This window comes from Anser cygnoides, chromosome 3, assembly GCF_040182565.1.
Source record: "Anser cygnoides isolate HZ-2024a breed goose chromosome 3, Taihu_goose_T2T_genome, whole genome shotgun sequence".
Classification (NCBI taxonomy): Eukaryota; Metazoa; Chordata; class Aves; order Anseriformes; family Anatidae; genus Anser; species Anser cygnoides.
Genome location: NC_089875.1, coordinates 67,160,666 through 67,185,612, shown reverse-complemented (window position 1 = coordinate 67,185,612; position 24,947 = coordinate 67,160,666). Strand labels below are relative to the sequence as shown.

The 24,947-nt window shown below is 37.7% G+C and overlaps 1 protein-coding gene across 1 annotated transcript in view; it reads left to right on the top strand.

Annotated features, from left to right (window-relative positions):
• CLVS2 (clavesin 2) overlaps positions 1-24,528 on the top strand; it is a 56,661-nt gene extending 32,133 nt beyond the window's left edge. Inside the window, exons 3-5 of the mRNA XM_013175403.3 lie at positions 10,040-10,150; positions 13,241-13,461; positions 18,708-24,528. Of these exons, the coding sequence (XP_013030857.1) occupies positions 10,040-10,150; positions 13,241-13,461; positions 18,708-18,795 (420 nt within the window). The 3' untranslated portion in view covers positions 18,796-24,528. The remainder of the gene's footprint in view (positions 1-10,039; positions 10,151-13,240; positions 13,462-18,707) is intronic.
• The last annotated feature ends 419 nt before the right edge of the window (positions 24,529-24,947 follow it).

Here is a 24,947-nt window from a genome sequence, read left to right as displayed (position 1 = left end):
CAATTTCCCTAGTAATTTAAAGCTTAATTATGCTGCATTCTATATCTCAGTGGCTGTCCTCAGCTGATTTTTCTTAAATCACTATCCCTCCAATTTTACAGTTCAGTTCAATTCTCAGGACTCTCATTTGCATAGAGTGACAGATTAATATTGGATGGCTAAAATGATTACTGCTCTTAGTGCCTACTGCAGTGATGAAGATTGATTCCTCATAGTATGAGGAAACATGTGGCTCATGAAATAACTTGTCGATCAAGGGAAACCAACTGATGTGATCTTTTTGGACTTTAGCAAAGCTTTTGACACGGTTTCCCATAGGATCCTACTGGACAAAATGTTCAGCATACAACTTAACATCATACGATGGGTGAGCAATTGGCTGACGGGCTGGGCTCAAAGGGTTGTGGTAAATGGGGCCACATCTGGCTGGCGGATGGTCACTAGTGGGGTCCCCCAAGGCTCCATTTTAGGGCCAGTCCTCTTCAATGTTTTTATAAATGATTTGGATGTAGGACTAGAAGGTGTTTTGAGCAAATTTGCCAACGACACCAAACTTGGAGGAGTTGTGGACTCGGATGAGGGTGGAAAGGCCTTGCAGAGAGACCTGGACAGATTAGAGAGCTGGGCGATCACCAACCGCATGAGATTTAACAAAAGCAAGTGCCGGGTCCTGCACCTGGGACGGGGCAACCCTGGCTATACGTACAGACTGGGTAACGAGACGCTGGAGAGCAGCCCTGCAGAGAGGGATCTGGGGGTTGTGGTTGACAGCAAGTTGAATATGAGCCAGCAGTGTGCTCTGGCAGCCAGGAGGGCCAACTGTATCCTGGGATGCATCAAGCATGGCATTGCTAGTCGGTTGAGGGAAGTGATTGTCCTGCTCTACTCTGCGCTGGTGCGGCCTCACCTCGAGTACTGTGTGCAGTTCTGGGCACCACAGTACAAAAAGGACATTAAACTGTTGGGAGAGTGTCCAGAGGAGGGCGATGAAGATGGTGAAGGGCCTAGAGGGGGAGACGTATGAGGAGTGGCTGAGGGCACTGGGCCTGTTCTGCCTGGAGAAGAGGAGGCTGAGGGGGGACCTCATCGCAGTCTACAACTTCCTCGCGAGGGGGAGTGGAGAGGCAGGTGACCTATTCTCCGTAAACACCAGTGATGGGACTCACAGGAATGGTGTTAAGCTGAGGCAGGGGAAGTTTAGGCTGAACATCAGGAAGAGGTTCTTCACGGAGAGGGTGGTTGCACACTGGAACAGGCTCCCCAGTGAAGTAGTCACTGCACCAAGCCTTTCTGAATTTAAGAAGCGTTTGGACTGTGCACTTAGTCACATGGTCTAAACTTTTGGGTAGACCTGTGTGGTGCCAGGAGTTGGACTTGATGATCCTTATGGGTCCCTTCCAACTCAGGATATTCTATGATTCTATGATTCTATGAACTCCTGAATCACTGCAGTTTTCAGTCTATTGTATTATTGTTAATTGCAACTGGTAAAATGGTAATTCAATTTTAATTCACCCTGTCTGAAACTAAGAGTTGCATGTCTTGGAGAGCTTTGGAGAATAAAATTGTAGGCAACAGTTTAGAAATTTTCTATTTGTAGGGAAAAAGGTGATTATTCTGGTTGAAGAATTGGTATCTTTCAGCTCAATCATTAATTGTTGGCACTGCAAAGCTATGCAGTGTTGTTTGAAAACTGCCACAACAAGGAAACTTACTTTTTTGCCTCTATGCGGTATCTCTGCACACCTTATCTGTCTGCAGAACTTTTCACCCCATTGCCTGCACAGTTTTACTGGTATATCATTAAGGATAGTTATTTCAGATATAGCTTCTTACAAATTTTGTCTGAAGACAAAACAGAATTAAAAATCTGTAGGGAGGCTCTGGTTCTTCTGGGAAATTGTCAGTTGGCATGATATGCTGAAACTACATGGAAGCCATAAGATTTGGTATTTAGTTACCCATTTTCAGTTTAGTATTTCAAAGTCATTTCAGTCTTGGCATGTGATTAAAAAACATGGGTCCTCCACTTAAGATCACTATTCCTGTCTCTTTCCCTGCCTTTCTGTTCAAATTTTGAAGAGGGGTTAGAAAAGAAATATGATGAATATGTTTTTCTCTTGTGCATCATAGTAATTTCTCTATATTTCTCTCTGAATTAACTTTAATTTAATCTCCTGTTTTTCATTTCTATCTTATTTCTGCCCTCTTATTGTTTCTTTCCATCCTTAACATTTTCTTAAGGTTTCCCTTCCTTCTGCTATGAAGGAGCTGTGAGATAACACAAGAGATCATGTTTTGGTTATACTACACAGAACAAATAGGTGTAGCTCCCCTAAGGGATAATCAAGATAAGGTGTTATCCTACTCACATTTGGAAGTGATCACTGCACAAGGCAGAAGCTATCTGATGACTATTTTTGCTCCTCTTTGAATGGCCTTTGGGCTGTGGGAGGCTTTCCTCATCATGAAAAGCACCATGACAGTCATTCTGCTGTAAGTGGTCTCAGTAGAAACCATGGGCTGTTTGGAGATGAGGTTAGCCTCTCTAACTAAAAGATGGTGACTTACGGACTGGAAGCTGAGATGCTGGTGTGGCATTTCATTCTCTGGTACACAGTTCCTAGCCAAAGACTTTTCCCTTCAGGAATTTGAGTATGGCATTTTTTTATGAACAGTAATTTCCTAAATTATTTTTATTCCACCAGCATTATGAAAATATTGTTGCTATATTTATACACTGCACAGTTTTCAGTATAGTGTTTTTCCATTTATCTGTAATCTTAATCTAATAAGACATTCACAAGCTGCCTGCAAAATGGATTTTTCTCCCCCATGGGAATTTCCATAGCACAAATCACCATCTGATAATTGCCTATTGTAAAAAACGATTTTCATCACAGGAAAAGAAAACAGTATAGAAGAATAGAAGATCCTATTCTACTCTCTTTCTTACTGTTTTTCTGTTTTTACCAACTTGGGGACAGTATTACACTCTGAAAAGGGATATATATTTTTTTCCTTTATAATATCACATATTCCAGACTGTTGAAGTGATACTTAGAATTAAAAAGGAGACAGTGTTTATAGCTGAAAATAGAATTCTCCATGGAAAATGGCATTTTTCATTTCCTTTTTAAAAATAAATCATTAATTTTTCCAAGTTCAAAATGACAAATGAGCCAAGGGGAAAAAAATACCCCAAACTCCAACCCCTTGTTAAAAAAAGCATTAAAAAAAATTTCACACAATTTCTAATGAAATTTCAAACTCTTATAAAAAAGCAGGCCAAATTCTCTTGAAGTTAGTTTTTAAAAATAAAGTAATTCCAAAAGAAAAGTAGAGCTTTTATGCAAAATATTTTCTTTATCAAGTCCATATAATTAAAAAAAAAAGAGAGTGATCTGAGCCTTTTATCCAAATAATGGAAACATAAAATCTATGTAGATTTTATATTTTATTATATTTATATATAGTGTAGACACATGGTCAGATGGCTTTTCAATCCCTTTCTACCTAATTAATCTAACCAATATATAATTTTTATGAGTAGCATATTGAAATGAAAGATGGAAGATTATTTGAAATTAAAACAGATACTTAGTAAAAAGAGCAATATTCTCACTGGATAGATATCATCTCTCTCAGTTCTCAGTTCATTCAATTTAACATATTTCTATATGAGCTGTAAGATAACATGACTAATACAAATGAAAAGGAGGACTGCCAAAAGTCAAATTGCCTCACTGGAAGCTTCTTAGCAAAATGACAACATCCAGTTCTAGATAATTAAATCTTATTTTGTGGAAATGCCACTGAATGATGTTAATTTGCCTTTAGGTAGTGCTCTTTTAGTTGAACACAGTAACAGAAATTTATCTGGTCACTTTTAGTTTGTCTTAAAAATGGTTTAATATTGTTTAATAAACAAGAAAAGCATAAGCTAGGAGAGGACAACACCATACTCTTACAGAGGGAAATTGTTAAAGCGAATAATTGTAGCATATAGGAGGAAGTCTCATAGTTAATATCCCTATCATTGAACAGTAGTTTTGATCCAGCTTCATTAGATTTTATAACTATTTCAGTGATTCAGAAAAATTTCACCACCACTGAAACCTGAAAAATGAAATCTTTTTGCTGTAATAGACTGGGAGTAATCATCTGCTCTAGTATTTTTACATTAGCAAATTTTGGGGTCCAAACCTTAAAGAGCTTAGGACAGAGGAGCAGAAGGATCACAAGGTGAAGTCTCCTGTTGTTACAGACAACCTGGAGCTCAGCTTCCTCATAATTTAGTAATCTCTGCCTCAAAGTGTCTGTTGGATTTGTTAATCCTTGTGGGTCCCTTCTAATTCAGGATATTCTATGATTCTATGAAAATAAGCTCAGATGGTTATTTCCCCAAAAAACTTGTTGGACTTTTGTTGATTCAAATCTCTCTACCACTTTCCAGCCTAGCTGTGCTCATGTGGACCTTTTTCTCTTTTGTTCAGGTGTCAGAGTTGTCTTTGTTTTGAATGAGTCTTCCTTTACCCACCATTTATTCTCCCTAGTGTGTTTAAAGATAGTATCTGCCTTCTGGTATTTCATGAATTGAACAGTCCAAATTCTTTTAAACCCAGTCTATCTATCATCCTACCATACCACTTCATACAGTCCTAGTCTAAGGTCATGTCTTGAGCATAGGTGATCTGTCTTGACACACAAGTTGTTTTGTTTTGAGACATTATAATTACACTTGTCATGGATGGATGCCTGCAGGAAACTTGGTATTAGAAATGGCTTGTTCTTTAATTCCTTCAGTGAAAGTTACAGCTTGGGAGCAAGACTGGGGTTTCCTTTTCTCATGTGGACAGCAGTGGCTCTTGGTTTCCCTGGTACTTTAAATCTTGTAGTACCAAGGAAATGAAGGTTTGATCTTCTAATTAGAACTTTTCTGTCTTTGATTTTCCATAGTTTCCTCTTTAATTTAATTTAATGCTAAAAACTAAGTTTAGTCACACTGCATCTTGCATCTCTTACAGAATGTAGAATGTTCCAGTATCTTTCTTGGGGACTTTTCCATTACAAATATACTGTTTTGGTTCATCATAATGTTTTTTTTTTTCTTTTTCTTCTCTGAAGTGCTTGACTTTTTTGAATAGCTGGAGGAGATCTGAATTTGTTATCTTCAGGGATAACTCTTAAATGTCTTTTATAATATTATTAATTTAATACGATATCTTTGAACTTGTAATTTTTGTTATGAAGAAACAGTTTTCACAGTTTTGACACGGTGGCCTCTTGTTGCTTGCAGATCCTACATCTGAATTCATCACAGCACCGAAACACAGCCTTAAGTAAAGCATGTGAGTGTGTTCATTGTATTTGTCTAGACAGCCCTTTGAAGGATGCCTCAAGGCTGCCCACATAAATAGTTTCACTGCCCATAAGAACAAGAAAACCTTGGGTATAACCTCAGAGCACACGTACCCAAGAGCAGTGTTAGTATGCGGCACAGTGTGCCCAGTGTGGCTATTTGCAGGTGATGGGCAATGTGCTCTTGAGGTCATGATGTGACTGGGCTGTGGGTGCATCTCTGGGCTTGCAGTGGTCCCAGTGGCATCTGAGACTCCACTTCTAAGGGATGTGCAAACAAAGTTGAGGTTAGTGCTGATTTCAGCTGGGGGAGCCAATTCTCTAAGAGTAGACTTAAGAGATTTAAACGTAGACACAGGAGTCAGAGTGGAGAGTACTGTGGGCTTTAATAAGCTCTTTTATTTTTTTTTATGATAACAGTGGAAATTTGTATTATCTATCAATACAATAACAATGTTGACACCACTAAGAAGACTCATTTTCACTGGTAATTTGCAAAGAGTTTCTTCAGGCCTCAGCAGAGAGCAGAGCCCTCTATGAAACCCTTGGAGCTGCTTCAGATCATGGTTGAACCCAGCAGAGGGTGGGATGTGGTGTCCAGCAAGAGGAAACGTGGCCTCTTAGCATGTGCTGTGGGTGGTAGAGGCGACATCAGCTGGCTACTTGGAAGTGAAGCTGGTGAAGACAGGTCATATAAATTATGTGAAGCAGAAAGAGAAAACTGCTGTGCTGTGAGTGAGCAAAACTCTGCTGTCAGGGTTGGAAACCCAGGAAGGTAGCTTGTGTGGGGTCATTCTCCATAGCTGGTCTGTGGACATCAGAGAAAAGATCAGTTACTACCATGCACTGGTAGTCACCTAGTCCTGCAAACAACAGGGTAGAGGCCTGCCCCTTCCTTGACCCCCCAATGTTTACTGTCACTTGTAAACCTTGAATCACAAGGACTGCAGGCCCTAATTGTAACCACCCGTTTTCCTGCAGGTATGGTGGAACGGCCATGTCCCATGTTCATCAGGAGCACCTTTAGGTTGTGCTCTTCTGCATCATTAGAGGTTATTGTAAATGCTAAAAAATCCACACATGGAGTATATATAACTAGGTCTTTTCAGTGGTTTGGTAATACCCCATTTGATTTGCTACTTTTCCAGTCAAATGTGTGGCTTACTTTATGGCTGATCTCCATTTCTTACTGTTTTCTGGCATGGGATATCTTTTTCATAAGATTCATATGATTCATGGATTACAGTTTTTTCTGTTGAAATGCAGTATGTCTACAGAATCAGTTGTGACTGCCACCATGCCTGTGACTTAATCTACGTTAAAAAAAAACCACACCACTACCACCAACAAAAATAACACAAGAATCAGTAATTTGGAAGAAATTCTTACCTGCTGTTTGTGTAGGATGGCCGTCTGTCTGGCAAATTCCAATGAGGAACTCAGATACATTTGAGAAGAGCCAGACGACCTTCTGACACCTGTTTCTCCAGCGGCTGTTGTCTTTTATTCTGCCTTTTTATTTTCTTATCAGGTGCTGATGAGACTGGTGTTTTTGTTGTTGTTGTTGTTGTTTTATCTGCATTCAGGAGCTTTTGATTCTAAGTCCCAGCACTCTTGATAATGCTAGATCATTCTGACCAAATCACTCTTTCTCTTTCTGGGTCTAAATTTTGGAGGTTCTCACTTACAGTTCATATTTCAGGAAGTACTTCTGAAAATGGGCATGAGTGCAGCCGCGGAAATTGATAAATACCCAAATATCCTTAGTCAGTTTTGGGAAATACATTTCGAATTGCTGAAAAACACCAAGACAAACTGTGTTTTAATGCCAAGTCCCACGTCGTACTTGAGGATCATTCCAGATATATTAGTGATTGTCCATGTAAATGGATTCCAAGATGCAGGACAAGCTGAAATGTCAAAATGATACTTCCTAAAGACACTCCTTTTATCTCTAAGAAATGTAATATCTTCATATATAACCAAGTATTGACAGAGCATCCATTTTGAGAACACAGTAGAATATAAATGCCTTTGCCTCTCTCCTCTGAGTCTGTATGTATGGTTATTGAGATCGTATTCACAAATGGTCCTCAGTTTCTGTGAGAGGCTTTTTTTGAGCAATAAAGAGCAAACACTCCATTTCTTTGTGTGTGTAAGTTTAGGGGCACTTCTATTAATTTAAAAGCTTATAAAAGTATTCAGGAAAACATTATCTACCCTTAGGAATATCTTGTTTACTTTGTTGTCTTCCATATTACCTACGTTATAGAAAGTGTTTGATCGCCATGAACCTTAACACAGTTACCATTCCAGTGTTAATTCTGAAGATATCTTCAAGGGCATTTAGATAAAACTAGCAAAAGATGTCTTCTGCAGATATAGTGTATGTTCTTTTGTGTGTGCAGCACATTGCACTACACTGCGCTTCCTTCCTGGAGTAGCAGCCTGGATAAACCAAATAAACACAACCTTCTGTAGATGAATGGTATATCCTGCAACTAAAGGTTAAGGTGTCATCTAAAGATTTATCCTTCCTAATGGATTCAATGGGTTCCTGTGATAGGCTCATAATTTACTACCTTTCATATATCAGAGATTGTGTTCTCAAAATGGTGTTTGGGGATTTATGATATTGAACAGGGTGAATTACATGTGAAATTATCAGCCATCCTGTTTGACATTTAGTCAGTGTTGACAAGAACTGGGCATTTAGCAAGTAGCACAATCTTCCAATAAGGTTGTTTAATTTCAAGGCTGTTGTTAATCAAATGTTTCTGGAGAAAATCCGTAAAGTAGGCTGTTAATCACACTGACTGTTGAGCTGTGGCCAGCCAGATGCTGGTGGTGTCTGTTGTAGCTGTCATACTCCCTTCAGAATATTGTTAAGGTATTGCCTCCTTGATGGGAAATATTTCATCCTTCAACCCACACAGAGGTCACAATTTGGAGGTGGGTGGCACAAAACAAAATGGTGACAGAGAGGTGGGGAAAAAAAAAAAAGACAATACTGTATTAATCAAGTAGTTAATTTTGGAAAAGTAGGTTTGTATAGGTGTGTCTGCATGTGTCAGTGCTTTGCAAGGCACATGCATATGTACAAGACAATTAAGTCCTTATTCTGATTCTGCCGTTTTCCATCATGTCATGTTGCTTCTGTATGGGTAAGACTCCCTGTGTTAGGAATGTCTGCTGTACTTTTGAAAAGAGCAAATGGCCTCTTTAGGCTTCATTATTGCTGCAGCTCTGTAAACACTTGCAGAACTAAGGAGGTTTCTTGGTACATGCTCTTTTCAAAGTATATTACTATCTGGAAACATTTCATTAAAGATTTCCTTCCTGCAGTTCCTGCCTTTCTTATTTGAGAGGTCTTGGTTGATACAGCTTAAGATTTTTTTTTCTTTTTTCTTTTTTTTTTTCTTGGCCAGTTTGGCTTCAAATGGCGCTTTGTGGGTTATGTCTACACTGTTGGATGTTTCTATATGGCCTGCTGTCTTGTCTCCAGAGGAGAAAAAAATATATGTTTGCTCAGAGGGTCCTGTCTAACCATTTGATTGCCTCCTTCTGAGCCTCTGATCCCACTGACACAGGCCTGAATCTGCCATTGTTGCAGCCACACAAGAAAAGAAGTCATAGCTGGCAAGTGTGTCCTTGTCTGTATCTGTATTGTCAAGCCAGATAGAGGAATTGCTGCTACTGTGAGAAAATTTGGATTTGATCTAAGTGACTGCTATTGTTGGCTTGCCTGGAACACCTGTTGAATAAGGGTTCAAATGGAAGTCATTCATTTCATAAGTCTGTATACCCAAACACTGCGAAGGGTCTAACACAATCCAGGGAAACAGTAAGGGGATTTGCATCAATTACATACCTGTAAATCTGGGCAACACGGGAGGCAGCTGCAGCTTTTTGCATTATTTGAGCATATGATCAATCAAGTAAAACCAAATTGAGGATATGTAAAGAATTTGGCTATTGCCAAACTGTATTCAAGGACAGAGAGGATGCCCCCTTCAAAGTGACAAGCCCTTTGGCATATTCTTTTCACTTGGAAGTTGAAAATGCTGATCAGAATCTTTCTTAGGGAGTTATCTACCTCTTGTGTTCAGTAAGAAAAAAAAATAAAGTTATTGCTTCAACACAAATATGCTATCCTTAAATTTAAGCTCCCAGGCCTCTCACAACATAAGAAGAATTACAGTCATGGATATTGCATGACAGTTTATGCACAATATCTAATGCATTCTCAGTTTTATGAAATATGAATAATATTGGAGACACTTTGACTGGTAGTTTAGATTTACACCTGCATTTTTAAGGTGGAAACGAGGGACATTTCTAATGCTCATTAGTGACACTGGAAGAGATAAATGAATACAATGAACAAAATTCCATAGAAGTGGGAAGGAGAAAAATATATCGTATATTTGGATTATTGAAAAATCATACATGTTTTAAATATATCTGGAGTTTTTTTTTTTTTTCCTTTTCTTTTTTTTTCTTTTTTTTTTTCCCTTGGCACGGAAGGCTGAGAGGACATGGTTTTGAAGAACATTTCTTCTCTTTTAAGGCTTATTACGGAAATTAAAGCATTCAGCATAACAAAAATGATTTGATGCATGTGAGACTTCTGTTATGATTTAACTCACATTGCCTGTTTTTGTTTTGTGACATACAGGACAGTTTTCCAGCTCGTTTTGGAGGAATACATTTTGTCAATCAACCGTGGTATATCCATGCCCTCTACACAGTTATACGGCCCTTTTTAAAGGAGAAGACAAGAAAAAGGGTATTCTTCTGTTTAATTTTCCATTACCTGGCAATTGTAGTAAGCAGGTGTATTATGCCGTAAATAAAGTAGATATGCACAATATACCAGCTTGTTATCAGTGGAAAGTGTTTAAATGCGTCTTCATTGTAAAGAGCATCTTTACCCATTTTAGAGACAAACACACATTTATCCTTCAAGGACACAGTCAAGCTATGTACTTAAATGTATTTTTACACACAGGCATATGCTTTCTCCTGGGTTGTATAAAAATACTGTCAACATTGCAATTTCTATAAGAAAGTCATTGCAATAAAAACTTAAAATTATTAATGTTTTTCTTTTATGACAGAGTTAGTAAGTACCAAGTCCTTTCCTAGTGATTTCCTTGACATTAACATGAACTAAAAACCACAGCTGGTACATAGGAGCTTGTACATAGTGACTTGAATGAAAGGCAATAAAAGGAAATATGTGTGCATGCATGAGCATGAGCAGTCTTTCAGATGTTGCTTAATTTGCAACATTTGCATCAGTGCAATTAAATTAGAGGTTGGTGGTGATAACACATAGAAAGTTATTATTTCAGTAAGAGGAAATTTGTCATCCAGGAAAACACAATCAACATTGCATACAAAGCCACTACAAAGAATATAATTTTTGTTTTTATTTGTTTATGGGGTCATCTCTCTAAGGAACTCTATTTTCTCTCCTGAAACACAGACTACAAGGCCACAATAATCCTTGGTGTTGAGCTGTTTTTTGTTGACAGATTATGCTTGAGAGGCCTCTGGCATTTTGAACTATAGATCACAAAAGCTTTTATGTAATATCTGTTATAAATATGCAAATGAATACTCATTCTGCAGGATTCAGTTGCACTCCACCGACTACAGCTTCAACAAAGAACATTACGGTGCCAGATATGTTTGAGGCCTATTTAAGTCAAGCACTGCATATGCATAACCAGGGAGTAAAGTAAAACTCCTGTGTATGTTACAAGATTAAAAGTGAGAAGGTAGTTGAATGTGAGTGCTTATCAGTTAGGTATCTACATTTTTATTAAGATGACTGTATCTGTATTTTATATTTGTAGAAAAGCTAACTTTCTACAACTGTTTTGTCAATTCTGAATCAGGTTGTTAAATATTTATTTGGAGTTCAAAATTTTTTTTCAAAATGTGAAAGCTGTGACCACCACTTAAAACTTAAAAGCAGCTTAAAAGAAATAAGAGAGAAAGGAAGAAGGAAAAGAAAGAAAGAAAGAAAGGAAGAAGGAAAAGGAAGGAAGGAAGGAAGGAAGGAAGGAAGGAAGGAAGGAAGGAAGGAAGGAAGGAAGGAAGAAAAGAAAGGAAAGAAAGGAAGGAAGGAAGGAAGGAAGAGAAAGAACAAATTATGGAAAAAAAATCACACAGAATTATCTTCATAATTTTATCAGGATCTCATTATTTATATTGTATTTATCCTGAATTATTTTTGCATTTTTTTGAATAAGTCTCGTAGATTTGCAACTGACAATTATATTCAGATTAATGTAGTACTAGGCATTTATAAAATTGCTAAAAAGTGAAACATTCACTTTGAGTGACACGGTAAACCAAATTACTTACGCCATTAATATTTGTTCCTTCACACAAGGATAAATTCCTTTCTGAGATGGAAGAATATTACTGGGTTTGCATGTTTATATTAAGCTTCCTGTACCTGCAGCTGACTGGAAGGTGGGCTAAAAGACAAGACAAGCGTATATTTGGTGTTTTTGTCTTTCTGCCCTTTGAATTTAACTGTGGATAAATCATTCTAGGGATACAGCTGTCTAGAGAAGTCCCTGCCATGTGAAGTGGGATGTGAATTGGTAGTACTTGATATATCTGTGTGTATACCCCTGCTTGCCCCATGGGGAGCAAAAGACAGTGTTATGAGGCAACACCCTACCTTGCCTTTCTGGCTACTTCTGCACTAGTAAATTAAAAGAGTGCTGGGCACTGCTATTCCTGCTGTTTGATTGTACAGGCACTCACTGGTATGTCACCGGCTAGTGCCAGCTGGTGCCTTCTTACACAATACCCAGGACCTATTTGAGGATGGCAAGGACCAATGAGAAGTACGGATGAAGTGAGCCTCTTCTAGAGATAAAGGGAATTTAACCATATGGATGTGAACTGTGCCATGACACTTTCTCCTAGTGCCTGAAGTGAATCCTGGTTCATTTGCTAGTCTGGTAATAACTACTGTGAGTTTTCTGTGTAGCTAAGCCCAAGAGCAGGTATTTCCTCTTAGTGGAAGTTCTGCAAGTCCTCCAAAGTGGGAGAAGGCTATTGAAATCCAGAGGTGCTTTGTTTCTAGTGTTCATCGATCACATGTTGCAGATCTCTGAGGAGAAATGATGAGGTTAAATATAAACAGAACTATAAATATGAGTTTACGTATGCATTCTATACATGCTTTATCTATATAAAAGTAAAGTGTATTTGAAAATAATTCAGTCCATGAAAACATTGATGGACAATATTAAGTAGTGCATCAACTATTCACTTGTGGTCACAGAAATTATTTTACTGGTATTACTTACTTTATATATTGTCAAGTATGGAAGGTAGCTAGCTGTAGTATCATATAAAGGAAGAAAATCTTTTTCATTACATTTTTCTTTATCTTATCTTTCATAGAACTCAAGACCAGATGCTGAAAATCAATACTTTCAGCAAGTCCCTAGTACACAGAATGAATGTTGATTTTATTTATAAATTTCTGTACTTAATTTATGTACTTTATTAATTAATATCAAGATTAAGGAAGGCAAATTACAAAATGTCAGCACTCTGTCTAGTCTTCAGTCTGTCTAGTTACCTGACATTAGTTCTTACCCTCTTTAGACCCCTTGTCCTGCAGACATTTTAAGTCATTTATGCTTTAATCACTTAGTTGGTTTGCAAATGCAATCTGACTGTGCTTAAGGCAGAGGCATTGTGTGCCTTGGTGGCCATTGCTGTTAGTGCAACACAGCCAGAATATTGAAACTGTAAAATATCCTGTAATAATGCTTATGTAATTTGAACTTTGATGATTGTTGTGATACTGCTTTTTTTTTACCTGTTTATGCACATACAGATATTCCTGCATGGTAATAACCTCAACAGTCTACATCAGCTAATACATCCTGAGATCCTGCCTTCAGAGTTTGGAGGAATGTTGCCCCCCTATGATATGGGGACGTGGGCAAGAACACTGCTAGACCATGAATATGATGATGACAGTGAATGCAATGTGGACTCCTTCAATGCTCCCCCAAAAGATATAGAAAAGGATCTCTCTCCCAAGTCCATGAAAAGGTGGGTTAAAGGTACCATCATTTTCTAGTATTGCCATGAGGTTAACATTTGTCTTCCTCTTTTATGAAGCTGAAGGTAGTTTCCTCAGCGTATTGTGTACAAGGACTTTTTTTTTTTTTTTTTTCCTAAGAAGATTGATGATGAGTATAGCCCTTAATATTAACTATTACCTATATGAGTTTTGAGCTCAGTAAAGTAAATTATCTCAGCAGTGCCACATAGGTAGTGTATACAGTACTGTTTGGAATAAGCTGATATCCCACCCCAGCTTACATCAAGTATTAGAGAGTCATTGAGACTCAGTGCAGAGGATGAGATGGGACCAGTTGTCCAGCTGGAGAGTGATGATGACTCCTGCCTTCCTCCATCTCATATTCCAGTGCCTGGTGTCTGCCAGCCTGTAGGGGCCAGGACATTTTCACTTCCTGAACTGTCCATCACAGTGACTGCACACAACATGAGAAAAAGTAATGAGGAGAGCCAGGACAAAATCAGTGCCAATTGTTGTACTCAGTTCTGGTGAACTTCCTGGATTAAGATATTATTCTCTTTGAGGAGATACAGTATAATTACTTGCTGTATTTTACCATTCAAAATCAAAATATGGTGTTGTGGTTTAACCCGGCTGGCAGCTAAACACCACACAGCAGTTCTCTCACTCTCCCCCCTCCCTCTCTGGGATGGGGGAGAGAAACAGGAAAGTGAAGCCTGTGAGTTGAGATAAAGTCAGTTTATTAAGACAGGAAAATAATAATAATAATAATAATAGTACTACTAATAATAATGTGTACGAAACAAGTGATGCACAATGCAATTGCTCACCACACGCTGACCGATGCCCAGCCTATCCCTGAGCAGCCGGCCCCCCACCCCGGCCAGCCACCCCTATATATTGTTTAGCATGACGTCAGATGGTATGGAATACCCCTTTGGCCAGTTTGGGTCAGCTGTCCTGGGTCTGTCCCCTCCCAGCTCCTGCTGCACCCCTAGCCTACCCACTGGCGGGACAGAGTGAGAAGCTGAAAAGTCCTTGGCTTGGTGTAAGCACTGCTCTGCAACAATTAAAACATCAGCATGTTATCAGCACTCCTCTCATCCCAATCCAAAACACAGCACCCTACCAGCTACTAGGAGGAAAATTAACTCTATCCTGACTGAAACCAGGACATATGGGGAGAGGTTAGTTACATCTACTGTAACTATGGAAGCAGAGAGGTTATTCGCTTGGGAGAGGTGAATCTGGTCCAGCCTTCTGGCCAGCAGAAGAGAAAGGCTAGTAGAAGAGAAAGGAAAAGGTTACAACAGGGTAGTAAAAAAGGTTGAGTAAGGCAGCAAAAGTCAGAGTGCAGCTCATACTGGGTAAGCTTAGCAGTGAATCAGAGAACATACAGGGCAGAAAACTATATATAAAGTCTTTCAGAGTAAGTCGAAATATGTTAACTTGAGAATTCAGTTTAAGGAAATGGTATTTGATGTAGAAAGGAGAGAGACTCTTGGAGCAGATCAAACAGGAGAAAATATTTTGAGACTCATCAGCCAGGAAAATGATTTTGGCTAGTGAATATCTTATAGATTTGGAAGGACAGTGCAGTTTGAAGGAGAGATTTTTTTTTAAGAAATAGAGAGGAGGTAACAGGATATTGCTGTAGAAATAAAAAAAATAAAAAAATAATAAAAAATAATAAAAAAAAGTGAAGTTTAAAGATTTTGTATCAAAAAAAATCTGTAAAACCTTGAAAATGAGAAATAGCAAAAGATTGGCTGGGAATGAACTAGGACAAGGAGAAGTTAAAGAAAATCCTGAATCCATGAGAAAAAATGAAACTAATACAAGTAATGGAGAAAATGAGAAAGTGAAGAGCCTGGGGGGGTTGGGGGGGGGGGGGGGGGCAGGGAGTGAGCAATACATTTATATATGATTTGCACAATATACAAGAATTGTAAACAGTAGAGAAGCTACTGAAGAAAGAAAGAAAGAATGGAATATAGGAGCTAAAATGCTAAAGTCTTACTGATGCAAAAGGAATTAATGAGAGGAAATTGCCTCGTCCAAGGATGCAGCAAAGACCCAGACTATTCTGGAAAAGTGCAGTAGAAAAGCAATGGATTGACAAATTCTTCATTCTTTCTTAAGAGGAGAAAGCATACTTATATAATTCCCATTTAACTTGTGCTTGAAAAGTCTTTCATGCAGAATTATACTTCAGTGTAAACTCCTAATCTGGAGTTTACTGCCAGATATTCTTTCAGTCTGGGTTAGCTGACACAGTAGGAGGCATATTGCAGAAAATAAGCATGCTGAAAATTGTATCTACATTATATTCAGACGAAATTTTCTCACCTTCTTCATATTCATTTTCAGTTAGCATATCTGCAGTGCTTGCTGAAATCCTCCTTCTCAGTTGCTGGATATAAAAAACACTAAGCAGACTTTCTGTGCTAGTACCAAGTAGAAGGGAGTGGTAGTAAGATTCTGAACAGAAAGTCCCAATACTTTGGTATATTAAGTGCACAGACTGTGATAAAGTAGAAATAGAAAAGTTAAGGTATAAATAGATAAATCAATTCCATTTACATTTAAATTTAACTTGAATTTGGCATCTGAAGGATTATGTTTCTCTTGGCTTAAAACCACACTAAAAGTGATACATTACTGCAGAAGAACGACATCTAAAAACCATGAATTAAATCAATGAAAAGTGCTTGACTTCACAGACCAAATTTCACAAGGGTGTAGGAAGTGTCCAACAATTATTTTGTTTAATTTGGCTTGGCATTTTAGAATTATAGTTTATTGCTCTGAAACAATATCCTTCTTAAACCCACATCTTCGTAAGAGTTCCTTTCTTTGTTACTCATTTCTGCCCCCATGTGAACGACTGAAGTTCTTTCAGATCTCCTTGACCTTTGGGTGAATTGGATGACCTCTGCTTGAAGGAAAGGCTGAGCATGGGGAGGATGGTGGAGATATGAAAGAATTAATCCCACCAAAAACACAGACCACCTAGGAGAACACGTTCATATTGTGGCACTATTGCAGCTGTCTCAGCAATCTTGTTTAGTTTGTGGCTTTGTCCAAAGTTTGTGGCTCTCACAGCTGAGGCACCAGCTGGAGCTACAGGGATATGCATCCAGCTCTCAGCTAACTACACAGGGTCGATGTCTGTATTGACAAACTTTGCAATGTATCCGTGTGTGGCTTTGGTTCCTCACCTTTGTAATGGGACTTTGCATTACAGCTCTGTCCTACTATGATTTGTAAGAATTTATTCAGCAATGTTTTAAAGTTATTTTGGAGATGTAAATAGAAGGTACAAATATTTTGTGTGCATTCATGCATAAATTGCTGCTGAATGGAATGACAGTAAATGTTGATTTAAAATGAATGAAAACTATTTTTTCTTCTACAAGGTATTTGAGCTCCTGAGCTTGCAAGCCATACATCAGGCTTTGTGCAGTTTCTTTTTCACATCTGCCTTGGAACTGGGAAGCTTGGATACCCAGGGAATTTATGGTCAAAATTCCCTTCCTGGAAATGTGAGGCCAGGTTTATGGTTTTTGTCTCCCCTTCAGTTCCCCAGATGAAAACTGGAAACACTGGTTGCTCAGACATTGGCAGCCTAGGAGAAAGCTCTGTCTCCTATTAGTACTTACATACAATTAGGAATTCTTTGAAATTAGTATGCTCCCACAGCATTACTTATCTTGAACTGAATTTTCCAGAAGTACAGCTTTCTACCAGCAACATTCCAGTCAGCTTTGCACAGTGCCTTGTGAAGACTTTCAAAAAAAAAATTGTTCTTAATTGAGTGGTTTAGCTTTCATCCTGATGAACTAACATTCTAGATGGGTGTTATTCTACAGTGCTAAAAATAAATAAAGAATTATGTATATCACAAGAAAGACCACAAGATATTTAAAGCTAATTTTCTTGACTTTATCATCAGGGAGAGAATGTGATAATTGCTGTTTGAAAATAACAATTGTATTGTTATTATATTTAAAGTTTTGATGTAAATTTTGATTCAGATGTTTCTTCTTGTCTGTGTTTTAAAGGTTTTCTTTATAGTTTTTGAGAAAAAGACAATTAATCTCCTGTTATCGGCCTCATTCATTGGTTTCAGTGGATGGTGCCAGTTTATGAGAATGTGGGACTGACTGCATTTATTCATGTTAGGAGAGATCAGAATTTGTAAAGCTTTTTCTCTGTGCTGTAGCCCTGCAAACGGGCAAATCTCCAGTAGTGTTGCAGTCACAGTGTTCTTCTTCTGATCAAAAATTCATGCCTGCATTGTAGTGATGTACACATACTCTAGCCATGTCAAGTCCTTTTTACAGAAAAGAAGTGAAATACACATTTCTAGTGTGAGACTCATCTCACTTTAAAAGAAACATCTAACAAAGGTCTCTTTTACTGTACCCTAGGAGTGTCTGTTTTTTGACAAGCTGTGACATATGTGATGTGAAACCCATTCTTATCACTTCAGACTTTGTTTCTAATGGAGCATTTTGATTTTGCTGGAGGCTGAGATTTCCTCTTTCTCCCTCACATATGGCTATTGCAGAGTATCAGTACCAGTGTTACGCTTCTGTGCTGAATCAGAGAACTTGGAGAAAGTTTACAGTCATCATTGAACTAGCCCTTTTGCCATCCTTCTCTGCTGTGTTTAGCTGAGCTGAGAAGTGAGTTTGACAGATGTGTCCACTGCTCCAGAAATCCTGCTGGCCATGGCAGGGTTCCCCAGGGTTGTCTTAGGAGCACACACTGTTGCATTTAAGTGCTTTTTGGAAAAGGAGCAAATATGCTTCCAGCTAACTAATTCCATGCCACTAATTGCAGCATGCCGTTATCCATCTGGGTGGCTGAATTACACCTTCTTTACCAGCCCACTGCCATATAGCTTTCTGGTAGAGAGGGTCAGTGCTTACATAAATACAAAAGACTGCTTAGTTTGCCCTCTATTGTGTGCTAAGAATGCGCTCTTTTTCACTGCCTCACCGGAGAAAAGAGGATCTGTTTTTTCTACCTTTTACCCCTATTTCCACAGAACAGCACAGAGCCCTTTAAAGTCATGTGATCACTTCTTGAATGTATTTTCTGACCGTTTGTGATGATCAGATGCCCGGAGTACCTGTATCATCATTTTTAAGCTCTGGCAGAAATGAAAATAAACAAAAGAGAGCTGAGATTTGCCCTCATTTTTCTTCATCTAGAAATGTTAAGTAAGCATGTTACCCTTCTGCAGGTCTCAATCGGTGGTGGATCCTGGGGTGCTAAAACGCATGGATAAGAATGAGGAAGAAAACATGCAGCCTTTGCTTTCCCTTGACTAACAGTTCCTGAGCATCGGGCATGAACTGAGGTGGAAGGCATTGCCTCTCAGCAACAAGCAAACCATCAGGAAGGAGTGTACCAGCTGGAATCCTATTTACTCACAATAATGTAGCATAATGGAAATGGGCAGAAAGCTTTACTATTCTGCCTGAATTCTGGATGCCCTGGGGTGAAAAAGAAGAGAAGAAAGAAGGAAAGTAAAATAAAACAAAATGAAATAAAATAATAAAAAAAAAAAGAATCAATAATTTATTCTGTAAGTGCCAACTTGTTTGTAAATACGATATAATCCTCCACTTTGACTTTGTAAGTTATGGTAAGCTAATGCTATGGAAATAAATGACTATTAATTATATCATTGAAGTGCACCATACAAAAGAGAAGAAAATGTGTGCACACATGCGTGTACACAAATAGAGACACATACTGGACAAGGAAAAATATCAAAGCCAATTAAATGTTATCCTTCTTGTAGGAAGCCATACTGCAGCTAACATATTGACTGCTGTTTTGTTCTCTCTCTGCAATGCTCATGTAGTGTGCAAAGATAAAGAGGGAATATAAGAACTTGGAGATGCTGTAACCAGTTGAGTATTTCCTCAATGTAGGAATTTATTTCCAACTAACATTGTGGCTTGGGATTGTGATTTAACATAAACCATGTAGCATTGTGAAAAAGATAACAGATGAGCTGGAACCAACTCTTTGACAGCTTTGTCGTTTGGCTATACGAGGTTTTTTTCCTTAACTATTTTGTTTACAGTTTGCAAGTAACTTGGCTTGTTACCCTAATCTAGGTGTTATAATATGGGCCATAATGGAGTTACTTCACTTGCATTTTGGATGCATGTCAAGAATTTTTCCAGAACTCTGTTCTCCCTTGGAATGAGAAAGTAGAGTGTAAGAACCAGTATCTGAAAGTAAAGCTTGACAGCAGAGGTTAAAGTTAATCACTGAATCCTGTGCACTGGGAGACTTGGATATATATATACATATATTTTTACCAATCTCTGACAAACTTATAAGGTTACATTGTTAGACAAGTATGTTTCACTGAAGGTTTATACAGGAAATCATACCTATTCAATGTACTTAGGTATATTATAGATTGTATATTGAGATGATGTCATGAATAATATAATACAACTTTCCATAGAGCAATGGCATTCCACTCCAAACAATATGAATAAGTTGTAGTCAAACATCTCAGCCTATGTTTCTGGGACACTTTTGTTTTGGTTATAGTGTAAATGTATATATTGAACATGTGCCATAATAGAAAAATACATTTTACCTCAAAAAGGCAACAGGTTTTGCTAGGAATTAAGTCAGCTGAAATGCAGGGGCTGTGTCATCTTTTTTGTGTGCTGATGTGTGTGCAATCTATTGTATACTGAGACAAGAATACATCCATTAAAATAGCCATGCATTTCTTATTAGGACTTAGCTTTGCAATCAGAATGAGAAGGCACAGGATACTCACCAAAACATCTGAATAATTAGAGATATTGCAACAGCATAATCTGGACAATGCAGGGACTAGTTGAGAATATGCTCAACAGCTGACCACAATGGAGGAAATAGCTCATAGCTACCCTGCCTCTGAAACTCTGTGGTTTAAACAGTTTCTTCCATTACTTCAGTGATCATTGAAGTTTCAAAGTTGCTGGTTGTAGGTCACTTTTCCTTCCCAGGGTGATTGCAGATGTAAGAATAAGTAGGCTGTAAAGAGTTAAGAGAGTGCAGGGAGTGAAATACTGGAAATGTGTCATCCCAGAATTTAGAGGTAACTCCTGTGGTGGCAACTTTGGTGTTCCTCAGTGCTGAGACAAGCCAATCTCTTCCAGCATTAACCTTGATTAGCGCAGGCAGCATGCAGATAAAGCTCTTGTCCTTGAAACATTGCTAAGTAGAGTATGCCCCAAGATGCAATCATATTACAGAATCTTGTCTAACTAGTCATCACCTTTCCAATCTCTTATTTCTGTTTTCATGATACATGTTATGAAATGATATGTAGCCTGAACTTGAGAAGTGTTTGTCAGAGGCAATTCCAGAAAGTGTACATGGGAACTGTAGGTGCCTACATCTTTGCAGTTCATCCTACAAGTTTTCAGTAGTAAAAACTTTTGTATTAGTACTTCTGTGCTTTGAGGGGCTTGAAAGACCAATGATTTCTTATCAGCAATTTTATTCAGTTCTGTTTTTCATGAATCTTGTAACATCATGCTGTATAGGTAAGATATCTCTAGGGTTTATGTCAGTGCCATAGTTGAACGCATGTTATACATACCCATGTTTATGGCTAGTAGAGTTGTGTATTGCCATAGATCTGACTCTTAAATCCTTGTCAGATAAAACTGTAACATCAATAGAAATTTTCTCCTTTAAGGGCTTCAAGATTTAGTGTTCCACATTTATGCAAACTGTGCCAGTGGTGATCAAAATCTTCATGGATGCTTTTGTATATATGAACCAAACCTTGGTGTATGCTAGCACAATGCTGATTGCAGAGTACACCAGCTGTCTGGTCAGAAAATGCAAATGCCTCTTAAATCCTTACAGAGTATCTTTGTAGGAAAATATATCTGCTCAATTGTATGAAGCTTCTGCACACCAACTGATAAATTTGTTTTGTTTGTGAATCCTTTATTTATGCACTTAGCTGTAATTTATGTAATGTTTTCTGGTGCCTGAGTTCAGCTTGTGGTTAATGAGTATTAATATATTATTTTCAGATAGCGAAAGTAGGATATACTAGAAATTTGCTTAATTGGGTCCTCATCTTTCACCAACAACGAAAGTACTTTTTCAGTAAGATCCTCACTGTTAAAGAGTTGGGATACAGGTCTTCTTGGCTGCAGTTTTCATTTCACTGAAACAAATTCTTGCAGTGGTAACTGCAGTTGTGACATTGGATAAGAATCTGAAAATGGGTAAGAAAAATAATTATCCTTCACATGCTCTCAGTATTTTTTGAAGGCATTTCTCTTTTACTCATTAGAGTACATAAAGGGTTTCCTCCTTTCCCTTGCTTCTTGTAGAAAATCATTATAGGTAGGTCAATTTTTAATAGCTGAAATTTGGACTGAAAACTTTTTCCAATCTTTATTATCGTAGGAGTTGATGTTGAATTTTATAGTAGAATTGAAGTGCTAAAAATAGAATTCAGATGCTTGGGAGGGTCATTTTTATTTCTTACCTTCAATGTATATTGGATAGAATAAATCTTGTTGTGCTTATGCATGCTGATATGCATATCAAAAGAAAAAATAAATCCTGCAATATGAGGAACTTAGTGAAAAGACTTGATATACCTGTCCAAGCAGCTAAGTAAAATAAATAAATAAATAAGCAAACAAACAAATAAATAAAGGAGAAGAAAAGTGTAAAATAATTTTATGCCTTTGGCAAGATCCCAAAATGTTCCCCTAAACAGTATCTCTTCCATGAAAGACTTGGATGGAAATATATGGAGAAGTTATGGAAACTTTCATGCTCAAAGACTTGATCTTGTAATTGCAGATGTACAACTCTGTTGGCTTTATAAAGACAGGTAATCAGTCCCCCTAAGCTCCAATAAACATGCAGGCTCCCAATAGTTATTAAATGTAAAATAGCTTTAAGATGTCTTTACAGAAATGTAAATTTATTGTATAGCATATTTAAAAATGTTTTGCACTCTGCAAACATACTATGCCTAGACACAAAGGATATTTACAGAGGTGGACATAAGCAAAACACAGAATTAAAGAAAACAGAAGTAGAAGGGACCTCAAGGAGTCAGCTGCATTGATGTGTGGAAGAGCAGTTTAGCTTCAGTTGTGTCTCTCTTAAGGAATTGTTTTTATTCAGTACGTTGCATAAGATGTTCTTTGTATCATTTAAACAAATCACAGCAAAGCCTAAGCACAATACCTGATAAAATTGTAAATTGAGAGTATTTTGTTAATGTCTTTTCTGATTTACCTGCTCTCTTTGGGAAGTTAAAAAGTTAGCCAAGTGTAATAATTCTACCATTTAGAATTATCTGGGAAACATTTTGCAATAAGCTCTGGTCATGTCCCTGTTATACTTTTTGTGTTATTATCAATGTAAGTAATTGTCCAGATTTTTGAAAAAGTCATGTTTGCAAGAGCTTGCAAGAGAGAAAATTCAAAATAAGGCTTCAGAACTTTGTTTAGAATATTAAAATATTCTTTGAGGCTGGGGGAGCTGAGTTTGTTTTTGATAATCTTTATTTGCCTCTGGGGAAAGTACTTTTGAACTATCAACAACATTGGGTACTGGGACAAATATTAAGATGAATATCAGTGAAAAAAAAAAAAAAGGAAAAAGGTCTCAAAGGATTGCACCAAAAAATCACACAGCTGTGTAATGTCATTTTAATAAAAGGCATTTTGTGAGTAGCTTTAGAGCACGGACTTGTGGTGCTGAGAATAGTACTTTCATCCACAAAGTTCAAAGCACACTAAGAAATCAAGAAAATAATAGTTATCCCATTTCTCAGGTAGCAAAATAGAAACACAGCCACTTAGATATATTCAAATCTCAACAGAAGACATTTGTGTTAAGTTTATGTATGGCAAAAGTGACACTTTGATCACTCAGACTGGTTTGAACTGAAAGAGAGAAATATTTTGTATGAAAACAATGTCTGGCTGTTGATTCAGTCATGACTAGTTTCCTTAGAAAAGCCCTAAATATTTTAGCTTGAGCCCCTTACAAAATAGAGATGGTCTGCTTGAGCTATATCTGAATGTACGTGCCTTTTGCTGAGGAATTGATAAAAAGGGTATGTCCCCAGTATGCAATGCCTTTGTTCTCCATGTAAGTGATGGAAAAAAAAAAAAAAATCTGAAGACCTGATCCTGAAGACTTTACATCCTGGCTGCCTGACAGAGAACTCTGAACTTGGCAAGGGACGATCTCCTCTTAAGGGCCTTGAACAATATTTATGTCCTATTAATTATACAGGGAACATTAGCATTTAATTTAAAGGCATCTTGAAGTGACCTCAAATGAAAGTGCAAGCTAGGTAGGTAGGACCCCACATCGTGTATTGCCTTGTAACCTTCAATGATGCTGTGTCAAGGGTCTGTATTTAGCATATTAACCTGGACATATCCTTTAGTCTGTATTTCAATTTTCAGTTGTGTGGGAAATTTTTTCATATCAGATTTTGAGATCTTGATTTGTTTCCTTCATACAGGTCTGTATCTGCAAAAAAAATGACATTGACCCTTGTTGGAATGCACATCTTGCAATATGATTTTGCTGTTAAAAAATAACAACTTGTGGTATGCTGGGCATTGGTGCAGTTGAGACATAGGTCACAAGCCCCCACTACTTTGTCATTCATTCTCCAGTGTTTTGTGTGTATATACTGTTTTGATTGATAGCAGATATATCAAACTCATATGAATTTTTTTTTTTTTTAAACTGCAAAAAACTGAAAGTTGTTTTTTTTAAAAAAAAAAATTTGCAGTGAGTACAAAATCTGAGTTGGTGGTATTGCTGTGGAATTCAGCTGGAAAGGAAACACTGTGTATAATCAAAACAGAGACTGGTACAAGGGAAGATGTTGATACTTCCTTATGGCACACTGTTTATGTTAAAACATGGCCAAAGTATTTGTCAGTATTTGACTGACTCTGGTCAATCAGCTCTTTTGTTTCAGAATCAGTCACACACAACAAATCCTCTCTAATAAAGGTGTTGCAAAGCTTCTATTTGCTGTTAGCAGAGAGTTCACTACCACAACATTGACATATCTGAGCAGCAGACAAATGGTGGGGGTTAATTAGGATTTGTATTTGATATGGAAATGCTGCTCTGATTCCTTAAGAGGCTGCTGTGTCATCAGTAATGTACAGCAGTGCCTGAAGGCAAGCATCTCAAGTCGGGTCCCTTGGTTAGTAAAAATTTAAGGGGAGAAAAAAAGCAAGGGGAGAAATAATAAAAAAAAAAAGGTAAAACATTAATTAAAAACAGAAGTTGGCCTGGACTGGAAAGCCAGACGAATGGCAAAAATGATGCAAGGGATTTTGTATGAACACAGAAGAGAATCTGTGGCCATCTTGTGTCCTCCATCTACATATGAGCAGTGTTCCAATTTTTCACACTGTTTCACTTGTATGGTCACGATGGA